The sequence below is a fragment of the Aquila chrysaetos genome, chromosome 12, assembly GCF_900496995.4.
Source record: "Aquila chrysaetos chrysaetos chromosome 12, bAquChr1.4, whole genome shotgun sequence".
NCBI classification, from domain to species: domain Eukaryota; kingdom Metazoa; phylum Chordata; class Aves; order Accipitriformes; family Accipitridae; genus Aquila; species Aquila chrysaetos.
This window is the reverse complement of record NC_044015.1, coordinates 16,778,803-16,790,873: the sequence shown is the minus strand read 5'-3', so window position 1 is coordinate 16,790,873 and position 12,071 is coordinate 16,778,803. Positions and strand designations below refer to the sequence as shown.

Genomic DNA, 12,071 nt, shown 5'->3' with positions numbered 1-12,071 from the left:
TTTCAGTGGAGTGCAGTGTGTTTACTTAACTATTTCACCCGAATTCCAGAACATGCATTAATTCACATACAAAGTAAAAAGCATAGAGTTTGAGGTTTTAAAACCTGCAGTAGAATGAGCTAGTGAAGTTTTCGTGACATTTTGAGTTGGAAATTAAAAGGACAGTTATTTCCCAGCATACGCATTTCCCCTCCCACAAACAGCTTCCTGCTACAACTACTCTTTAACAACTTCAAAGTATACAAATATATATTACGGAATATTTCTTATACATCTTTGTTTACCAATGCACCAATAAAATGCTAAAGAACAAATAGATTTCAGGCTTCAGCAGTGGAGGAAAGCTGAAGTGACATCAAGTGCACCAGAAGTAACACACAATACTGTAGTTTCTAGGCAGCTAGGGCTGACAGCAACCATTCTGTAATTTTGGAGCACTGATGCATGATGCATTTGCTGCATTGAATTCCACTTGATATCTGAGGGAAATCAGTCACTACAGTCCGGAAATGAATTAATAAAAACAAGCAGCACTGTGTAGTGACATCAAGTTGTACAAGGTTATAAAAAATACTTTTTCAAGGCAGCGATATAAATGTGGAATTTATAAAATAAAGCAATCTGCATAAAATGTTCTTGCATATTCTTGATATTATATCAGAAATGGCCCGCCCCACTTTGAAACAGACATACATTGAATAAACGTCTAAAGAGCTGCACTTCAAATTTTCAGCCACTGCTCCTTGTACTTGATGCAGAACATGCATTGCAGGGAGACAGGAAAAGAGTTATTAATTCATATTAAGTTACGAGAAATGACCAAGACTTTTCTTACAGTTGTCTTGTGAAGTTAATCCAAAATATTAATTATGATTTTGTTATATACTTAATTATTGCCTACACTACTAATGCAAGAATGCTGTCAGTAATGGTAATTCAACACAAGCATAAACTCCCACGGCCTCTCAAGAAGCTTAAAAAGGCAAATATATCTGCTTCATAAAGTTAACAACAAGCATTTGAAGTTTCTATGAACTAAAGTTTTCTATTTGTTCTGTAAAATCCAGACTGTATACCATTACGAAAATTTGCAACTGGCCCGTGCCAACTGGGGAGAGAGGCTGGGATGCAAACTATAGAATTAAAAGAGTAAATAGTTATTTGTGTACATGAGGTGTCCCAGCCAAATTGGGGCGCCCTGAATGTGGTTCTGCGTAGGGTTCTTATACCTTTAAAGCATTCAGGTACAACATGATTTGACTAATCACTAACACCCACACTACCAATTACTAATCATAGTAAGACTTCTCTAGATCATTTCCTGTTTCTTTTGTCCTTTCGCCAGTACGGGCTGGCTGATGAACGATAGCTAGTTTCTTTGGCAATTGTATAGGTTTTAACAGTTAAGTATTTACTCCCACTACAAGTTATAAACTTGCTTCTGTAACTGTCCAGTGGTGTGGTAGACTCCAAATGCAAACAGAGAATCAGTATACATATTTATAGCCTTTTCTTTGGACAGCTGGCAAGTCTTTGTTAACACAGTCAATCCTGCTGCTTGCGTACTCAGCTTCAGACTGAGTGGAGAAGCCTCTACTACCTTATCTTCGTTAGTTACTCAATAACCTGTGACTTGGTTCCTGTTCCAATAATGAGGCCCTGCCTACACAGAGTTCAAGATGAGGATCTGGAAATGGCACATCCATTAGAATATTCTGGAGGAGTTTTTTGTTTTTTACAGCTTCACAGGTTTATTACTGCACAATCATGATGTGGTGTTCCTCCCCAGGTAAAGGGAGTAGAGTTGCAGGGTTCAGCTTATGACATTGCTTAAGGTAAGGTACAGGTGTCAGCTAGACAAGAGTCCATGGCTACTAACAAATCATCAATATATTGTGTCAAAAATGGATCCATTTTTTAAACACAACATCCTGTAAAACTTTTACTAAATTTTTAGAAAAATAGTGGAGGACCCAGCGAAGCCCTGAGGGAGCTTTGTCCATGTTAGCTGTATCTTTCCCCAGGTAAATGCAAAAAGGTCTTGAGAGTCCAGATGAATAAGTATACTGATTTAAGGTAGAAAAAGTGCCCCCTATATGTATTAGACAGGTGTAATTATGTTCATTAATCAAAAGGTTTAAGACCAGTTCTCATAAGAAGGGGAAAATATTTCATATTCAGAGGCTCCTATAGTGACTGCACAATAGGTTCCTGCTGTCAATCCTGGGTGAAATGTAGCTACCCCTGTTGCACAGACCAGGGCAAGATTGTACCATAGGATTCAGGGGTCCTTTTGGGAGGCTTTTTTTTTTTTTGGGGGGGGGGTGTCATACCAAGCACTCCCATTTCCAATGGCCTTGTTGTCCACAATAATTACAGCAGTCTCTGGTTCCTTGAGGTCCATTACTTCAAAAGTTTTCTCGTTTGCCCCACCTTGGACATCTCTTTGCCCTTGTTCCCTTAAGCTAGGCTTATTATTCAGTACTGCTGCCAACAGACTAGCTTTCTTTTTCTGTTCTTTTCCTTTTGTGCAAAAGCAACTATATTTCTGCAGCATTCTTGCTGCTTGTCTATTGATCCAGAGGTCCCTGGAGTCAGTCTTGCTATAGATACTTATCTATGGTGCCAGACAATGCTGGGAGGGTTTCAAAGGTGTGTTAAATTGGCTAGGATGGTAGCGTTGTCTTGGTTGTCCAGGGGTATCTTTTATCCTTCATGGACAGCTCTAAGATTCTGAGAAGCAAAGTCCTTATTTCCAGGGCCAGGCTGTCCTTCAGTTTGTTTTACTTAAGCATGAGCAATGCCAAAGTCTCCAGTAAAATTCCACTACCTTATTACATTACAGTGTATAATGTGAACTAATATATAACAAAGTTAATACACTTTTGTACTAGAAAGACTGATTGATATAATGGTTAGGGAGGGGTATTTTTGTAACATTACCCTTTTAGCACTATAAAAAATGACAAGTTTCTCTAGACTTGTGTCTCCTTACAAGGAATAATGGCCAAGATACTTATTCTTGCTCCCTTCCTCCTTACCCCCCAACCTAACTCAATGCTTGCTTTACATTTCTCCAATGAAAACAAAATTGTCACTCTCTTTGTCAAAAAGAGCAGCTGACTTTCTCCTGAGTGACTCTTCCTTATCTAACTCAAAGAAAATATATTGAAAGGAATAAGGAAGTGCTTTGAGAAGATTCTTGTCTATCAGCACAAGGCAAAGTGGCATAGCCTGAAACCTTTCACACCACAGGAATGCTATCTAGTTTAAAACATGGCATGGTTTAATGCATTTTCTCAACAACAGCATCTAAGAACTATCAAGCATATGATATCTACATCAGCTTCTTCAAGTTTCAGATTCTTATCTACAGCATACTCAACAGCATGAACTGAGTCTATTTTGAATATCAACTAAGAATGAACACAGACTGGAAGTTGCAGAAAAACTCTCAGCAGTCAGCGTAAAATGTGTGTGGGGGAGATTGAAGCTTTCTGAGGAATGGCCAATAGGGATTAGGGAATCTAAGAAACAATCATAATGACAAACCAGAATAATGGCTGAAGCACAAAGAGATATCTTTGATTTTTACAGGTTTTCATATAAATATTACAGAGAGTAGAAGTTAATTCCAAAGCAAGAAACTTAATGGAGGAAATGAGGTAGAACACGCATTGATTTTAGTCCTAGTTATTCCACTATTGAAGATTATCATAGAATGGTTTGGGTTGGAAGGGACCTTAAAGATCATCTAGTTCCAGCCCCCCTGCCATGGGCAGGGATACCTTCTTCCACTAGAGCAGGTTGCTCAAAGCCCCATCCAACCTGGCCTTGAACACTCCCAGGGATGGGGCATCCACAGCCTCTCTGGGCAACCTGTTCCAGTGCCTCACCTCCCTCACAGTGAAGAACTTCTGCCTTGCATCTAATCTAAATCTACCCTCTATAGTACAATTACAGTTTCTATACACATCTAGTATAATAATCTACAGGCAGATACAATTCATCCAGACAAATCAGATCAAAGTACTCAAGTTCATTTTTGCAATTGTTCTTACCTATGAGAGCATTCCACTGTTGTGATTAAGCTGATCTAATACAGCTCTCAAGACTGTAGTTGCTGCCCCTACATCAGTTGGCACATTTGCAAGCTCACTGTCTAGTTTGGGGATAGTGAGACTGGAAACACATTTTTAGTGCTTCAGTTTTTTCCAACTAGATGGAAAATTCAGTGCTAAGGAAAGGAATTTTTCCTAGAATATGACTGAACTGTGGAATGCTCTACTGCAACAGCCTTCCCCAATGCCAGTTTTAGTTGGTCGGTTATTGGGCACACTGTTGGTCCCTAGGTAGATGCTTTAATTGAGAAAACATATTGCTTATGCTTCAGTATTTATACTAATCTGCCTGTATGAAGCATCCAAGTATATTATTCATAGATGCTCCTTACACTTAGACCATTGACAATGATGAGATGGAAAAAACATTAAAAGTCTTCTTATATTTAAAATATAGACACATGCCACTATGCTAGCCTGAAGGTTAGTAAGTTACCTATCTAAATTCATATCGGAGCCAACTATGGCTTGACAAAGTAAGCCCCATTTCAGGAAACCCAAACTTACTAAGTACAACTGTTTTAATGCATATTGAGTTCTGTCTGTGCAACAGTTAGTTAAGCAAAGGTCAAAGCAGCACTGCTAAGGAACTTGAGGTTTCTCACAGTGGCTGCATGCACGATCACTGAAATTCTAATAATGCAAAGCTGCATTCCACCAGCTTTTAGATGCGAGTCTCATATCAGGTATTCCCTGCTCCTGCCCCACTATTTGTCTTTGGCCTGTTCCCCAACCACACATGCAGGATGAGGCTTTATATAAGAAGGTCTGGAGATAGTCTCCTTATCAGAACAAGATAACAGTGTCTGTCTGTAAGCTACAAACATCTGTTAAAAACACCTCACAAAAATATATACACATGTAGAAATTACGAGGAAAAAAAAAAAGCAAGCAAAAAAGCTCAACTTAGTTACAGCAAAATAATGAAATGGAGAATGAAAAAGGAAGATGTGACCAAGTGCAATAGTTTTTCAGTAGAAGACCATTTTGAGGCCTCAGGACCCATCAGATGGGTCTCTACATACCAGCAAGTAGGTGGCAGCTGAACCAGGAAACTGTTGCAGGACATTAGCCCTTGTGAAGAAAATCTTATGCTGTACTCCCAGGTAAGATGCCAATTCTAACCCAAGAGAATCACCACAGAAGCAATTTGAGCAATGCTTACAGATTATTTAGGCCTTGCCCCAGTCACAACGCCCTTCCTCTCAAGGTGAAGGGGCACTATTCTAAAACAAGAGACATGCAAAATCCAGAGCTCTTGTAACTGCTTACAACCTGGTCCTCTATCAAGCTATGGACCTGTCTGTCAAATTCATCTCAGGTGCTAAGTAGTCCCACTAATAGGCTACTTAAATTTCTCAGTGCAGTTTACCTGGCCAGTGCAGCCCAGCTGCATCAAATGCAGAGAAGCTTCACATCCCAGTAAACAAACAGAAGATAAGTGTAGTTTCCTCTGGGTTTTTTTGTTCTGTTTTTTTGGTTTTTAAATTTAAGTTGGCAGGGCAGGCAAGACAGGGCTTGTTTCTGCAGAAGAGTCCTTAGATCACTATATGGAACTTCCTCATTACCAGCCTTTAAAAAAAAGACTAGTTCAAGGTACAAATGACAGCTAGAAACATACACAGATGCTTTATTCACTTTCCCTCTTATTACAGATTTGACATCTTTAAAACATTTATCAGCAACAATACTGCAGCTACATATGAGTTTTATATATATTCCACAACTTCCACCCCTGGTATCATTTTATTATTGCCATCCCACAGCTACTGTTTGCACAGCCACCATCACTTTACGGTAGAGGCAATAAACATTTTCTAAAAGCATTTAAGGAGTTTGTGAATTTGCATAAAATAAGGGTTCAATATAGCAGAATATCAATCAACTATGGTAAGCTAACTATAAGCTTTTTTTATTAAATGGAACCAGTGACCAAAGAATTCAAGTAATCCATGGGCCTTCGAGGCATTCAGCATACTTGAAAATTGCTACAATTTTGTCATGCTCTTGCAGTGACTGTGGTGTACAAAATACTACTATGTATCAAGAAACTTCAGTTTTCAGGCTGACGTCTTCAAATAATTTATTCATATGTATAGATGGAAGAAGAATATATTGCAGCGTAAGAATATATTGAGCTGTAAGAACAGCTCTGGTCATCTGAAAATGTTATGCAGACGTTTGGAAAACAACCCCAATTATGAATGCAAATCAATAGAATGAGGCAGGAGATTATTTTTAATCGGATTGCACTGGTATTATTTTCTTCTATACTTTGGATGAATACATCCATTAAAAAGCAAAACTGCACTGAATAGGGGATGGCTGAAGGGAACATCTCCATACACTGAACTATACAAATGGTTGTTCTAAATCAGATAAAACTTAGCCTAAAGTTTTATACCCTTCTCCAACTGCTTCTAAAGTACAGAAGTCTCTAAGATAAAGATCAAGACACCAAATCTAAAATATAGCTTCCTCTAGTTCTGTGTACTGATAAGCAGAACAGTAAACAACATGCCAGCAACCATAAAGACAGTAACAAAATCCAATTATCAGTTAGCTTTTTCAGACATAGCTTTAAATTATTTCTAGATGCAAAGCACATTACGTTTTTACTAGCCAACATCAGATCTGGAAGACGGTAATCTTCTTGGGCTTGTATTTCCTGAGATTAGTCTTACCTTAATGCAGGAACCTAATGCAGAAAAATTATTTTTCCAATATCCTTCCACCCACAACAGTAAAAGTGCTTCTGACATAATTCAGACTTTCTTGAAAAAAGATGGCTCCAGAGGAGAGAGGACTACCCAGCTCAAACCTCTCCCACACCATCCACAACCTCTACCATGACTGTTTGTAAATCACCCCAATCAGAAGACTCACCTGTGTCTTCAGCAAGCTTAAAGAACCAACATCATGTTTTACACAGGGCATATTGATTTAATTTGCAAAATAAAATTTAAAGATTTCCCCAAAGCACAACAATATAAACATGAATTTCAAGTGCTTTTGTAGCATGACTAATGTAGAACCCAATCTCCTTTTTAAGAGTCTTTATTGTTCTGGGGACAGGTAAAAATATTTTGAAAGGGCTTAGGACATATTGCAGAAACAAAGCAGTATTTAATGACTTGTTCCGTCTTTCTGGTGCCAGATACACATCCCCATTTGTTAGAGCCCTTGTTATCTAACTGCATAGTCATAATACACGTATCAATTTGACACACTCAGTAAACTTCTCCGAGTAAGCACTCTTTTTTGAACTTAATTGGAAAATTTGCGTCAGCAAGTATTGTCAGCTCTAGTAGGTAGCATTCTGAAGCAAGTCCTTTCTCAGTAAGGATTATTATTACTGGAGTGTGTTTTGGTTCTTGTCCAAATGCTATTGCAATCACTCAGAATCTCAGCATGCTTTAGGTAAGTTCCTTGAATCCTATCATATCATACAGTCACAGGATGACAGGATAGAGGTGTTTGAAAGGAAGCTCAGGGGGTCTCCAGTCCCCATCCCCCTGCTGAAAGCAGGGGTAGCTATGAGCTCAGACCATCCTGCTCAAGGCTTTCGCTAGCTGTAGGGATAAAAAGTACAACCTAATCCTCACCTCTGCCTCAGGGCAGATCAGCTAAGCTATTGCTGGCATAGTAGCGTAACATAACCTTGAATTAGCAGATGGCATAGAGAAGAGTTCTAGCTTCTTCAGGTTTTCATTGTTGGTCATTTTAATCAAGACTCCTGGTAATTCATGTTTTTCTCCTTTGGATTCTCTCCAAACGGTTCAAATCTTTGGACTCGGTGGACAACACATAGAAATAACCTGCTTACCAAGAGGGAAAAAAGGAAACTCAGTCCATAACCTTGATTTCTATAGGTGAATTTCCTAAAGGAAGTATGTTTTGGATTTTTCTGAGCAACTGCAGAAAAGGGTTATTTTCTCCACAGGAAGACATATAATTCAGTTAGGATTCTTTATTCAACATCATAATGTACGCTTATAAAATGACAGTGGGGATGCATATATTTTATACTCACTTTCTCACTTCGGCTCTGGCTGAAGTATTTGGTATTTATGACATTTTGATTCCCACATGCATCTGGAAAGCTTCCTGCAAAGCTCCAGGTACTTTTTCCTAGCTATTCAATTAATCCAGCCAGTTGGCCCACTCAGTAATTACTGTAAAGGTCTCTTAATTCTTACTGGGAGTAGCAGATATATTCTTGGTTGGAGACAAATCTGGAAAGTAATTTACTTACATAGACATTTTGACTGCAACTTTTAGCTTGCGAGGTTATTAAGCAGCATCTTGTTTTTTCCTTAGCTATAAGGATATTTTGTACATGGCTGAGTACCCCAAAATGAAATTTAATACATTCCTGTCAAAACGCTCTATCAGCATTTAATTTTCCTCGTTTATTATATCTCCATAATAACAACTAAGTGGTTTCTTGTGTGTGAGATGTTCTTTGTATGTATGACTACAGAGAGCAATAGCAGCTGCATGCACTGATAGAGATCTGGCAAATGCTAATATTAGATTTTCTGGAAAAAAGCAGTTTCCATCCATATTTCTATCACTAGTTCACCAGCATAGGATATCATGTATGCTTTCTTCTTCAGTCACATTGAAATGCCATCCGAGTAAATGTACTGGTACGTGGACTAATTACATCTAAGCAATATAAAATTAACACATTAACTTATTTTTACTTGTTAATGAAAAATTAAGTTTCATTGCATCTTCATTGCTTTTTCTTCTGTATAGTTGATATGACCTCTTGCCATATTTTAACAGTATAAGAATTAATCGGCACCTCATGCAAAACAAAGGTACCAAGTGGTATTCAGTCAACAGAGAAAGCCTGCTTCATGGAAGAAAAATCCTTTGAATGCAACCTAATACAAAAACTATACTCCTGATTCAGGATGTCCCTGAACCTTGAAAGTTACCACTACATAGATGCTCTGTTTCTAAGAAAACATCTGCTGTTTCCTCTATTGTCAAAGAAAGAAAGAACTCCCCGCTATGGGCCTTTCTGTTCTGTCTGACATTTATGGTTCTTCTTTTGAAGTATTTCCTAATACAATATGTGCTCATTTGTCGGAATGTGATGAGATGTAATTATATTATTGTACAGACAAGGAGAAAATGTGACCTTGTATATGTTAAACAATGAACAACTAGGTGGAGGTACTGTCTGTCTTCCCTTTACTTTAAGACAGAGCCCTACATAAACATCTTCCAAATGTATATATTTTATCATTAGAGAAGCATTGACAATATTTGAAGCCAGGTCTCCAGAAAAGACGTAGCTAGTTCCTGAACAAAAAGGATGGTATTTGTCACCTAGGTATTCTTCTTCTGATATGTACCATTTACTTTTTTTATTCCGAATAGGCTTATGCCTTTTCATAAGACAGCCTGTGAAATAATTTTGTGGAGGAGGTGAAAGAGGCCTGAGGAGCTTTTCTATTAGGTATATTATATTAACAAAAACATCACTGTCTGTCTTCATAACAAAGCTTGTGCCACTGCAATAAGAGGCAACCCACTTCGTGCCCATCAGAGTTTTAAGGGTTATGGTAAGTGTCCAGGAAGTCCTGTTGAATAATATCATGATATTGCTTGCTTTCTCTCAGTAGGACCTCATTTGGACCCTTGCTCTCAACACCCAGCATAAACAACTGAGCAACCTCGAATCCTGGAACCACAGATTCATTTCCCCAAGTTTTTCTGATGGAACTTCTGTGCTGAATTTCAGCAGCCGTGGTTGCTATTAGCAATATCAAGAAAGGTGTTTTATCTTTACACTTCCCTTTATCATTAATAATGAATTTAAATGACCATGTTGAAGTGGATCTGGTTTTATTCCCAAATTTCTCATTTTCAGTTGGTAGTTCTCCATTTTCTTTCCCTAAGAATTGTTTGAAAGCTGAAATGTTTTTATGTAAAATATTTTCACTTTCCATCTGAAGATTATCATACCTTTTGGTAAAAAGTATGTCTTTTTCTTCTATGTCATCATTGTTTTGAACTTTACTTTCAGTTAGAACAGCAAGGTGAGCAGAATTCAAAAAATAGAAAATCAAATATACTGCTCTAAAAGAGATGGAGGCAATCAGGAAAACATTTCTCTTGGCACAATCCCAAGGAGAGGAGAAGAATCCACTATAGTAGTTCATGTTTGCAGCTTTGAGAGGATGCACAAAAAACTACCTTTCAATTGGACAGATACTTTGTTAAAAGAGCAGTTAATTTGTAACTGTTTTCCTCAGTGACACAGGAAGAAAAAGGCAATCTGGAAGCTTCTGATTCTTCAGGATTCCTTTTTTTTATTATTAAAAGGATCCCATTATTTCATCTTAGAATAAATTGGAAAACTTTTCATAGAAGAAAAAAAAAAAACTTTAAAAAAAAATCAGGATTTCATTTTCAGGCTTATCATCCTAAGAGAAATACAGTATGATAAATACAGTAAGAAATAAATAAAAATAAATAAATACAGTATTAAAAATAATGATTTTTCAGAGACAGAACAGAACTTTTTCATATAAATATTTAAATATTGGAATATATGTAAAATATAAATGATAATTTAATCCAGTCTTACAATTGATCTTTTAATATTTATATATATATGCAAAATACCTGTCCATCTTTCAATATGGTTGTCTTCAATATTAATAGCAGGGTACTGAACACATAAGAAGTATGGTAGAATGTAGAATATATATTCTATTTCAAATGCATACATTTATTAAAACACGCTAAAAAGATACATGTTTAAAGTAAAGATTGTAATTGCTATTCCAATTGCTACAACAGTCCCTTCTAGGTTACAAAAATAGAAGAAAGAAAACTTAACTTCAGGTAAGATTTACCAAATGTTATTGCATAATTGAATAATCCAAAGCTAATGAAAGATTATGATTGATTATGGATTCACAGCCTTGGAGACTATTGTGATAAATCACATGGCAAGTGCCTTTGGCCATTTAGAAGCTAGATACAAGGTTGAAAGTGATTGTCTAGACTATATAAAATGTTAATGTAGACAGAGAGGTAGCATTTCCAGAGGTGAACTTAGCCATCAAAAGATAGGTGTCTTACATGAGATGAAGTGCCCCCTGCCAGCATCTACCTCTGTAAAGAATATTTAAGACAACTGGCTTAGGCTAGATCCATACATTTTAAATGGCTTCAATTGAATGAGTTGAATCCCATCCTTCCAGACTGGAGGACAGGTAAAATATAAATACTAGAACAATGAAAATACTGTGGCTTTGGGTAGTTTTTTGTGATTTCCATAATAGCTAGTTTCAAATTCTGGCTTCCTTCAACTAAATGATACAGAAATTTATCTAAGCCTTGGAGATGCACCACGGTTTGCAGGGAGAGGGAGATAATCACATGTATCCAACACACCACAAACTGGTAACACCCAAGAATGCTATCTGGAAAAAAGTGCAAGTTAACTGTATTAAACTGCTTTTCACAAACTGGTCTCTGAAGGGTTCTCTACATGTACTCCAAAGTGAGTTGCAAAAGTATAGTGAGTCAGGGTTTTTAAATTTTTTTTTTGCCAATGCAACGTAGCTCACAAACAAACAGCAAAATTAAAGACTTTTTACTATCATCTTTGAAAATGCAGATTCATCCCAGTCATAGAAACATGGTATTTTTGGAACAGATTCTTCAGGAGTTTCTTGCTGCTTCACAAAGAAATGGCAGATTTAAAAGGACTGAAATAGAGTCAGGGATCCTATCTCTGTACTCATGGAGAACCTGAGGACAAGCTTACAGGCCCCTGAGGTTCTGGTCTAAGTCTTTTCCAGAGGAATTAGGAAATTAACACAAAGGAAAATGCACCAGGACATTCAGCATTCTATCTGAAAGGGAAAAACCACTCTTGTCACTTGTAGCAATGAAAAGAGAGTCTATAAAATGAGA

At 37.3% G+C, this 12,071-nt stretch overlaps 1 protein-coding gene across 1 annotated transcript; it reads right to left on the bottom strand.

Moving 5' to 3' along the window:
• Positions 1-9,171: 9,171 nt before the first annotated feature.
• Positions 9,172-10,777, bottom strand: LOC115349076 (beta-1,3-galactosyltransferase 2-like). The gene is given in 3 exon segments (XM_030032787.2): positions 9,172-9,703; positions 9,705-9,980; positions 10,770-10,777. Coding segments are annotated over 3 exon segments (789 nt in total). The 3' UTR covers positions 9,172-9,198.
• Positions 10,778-12,071: the final 1,294 nt, after the last annotated feature.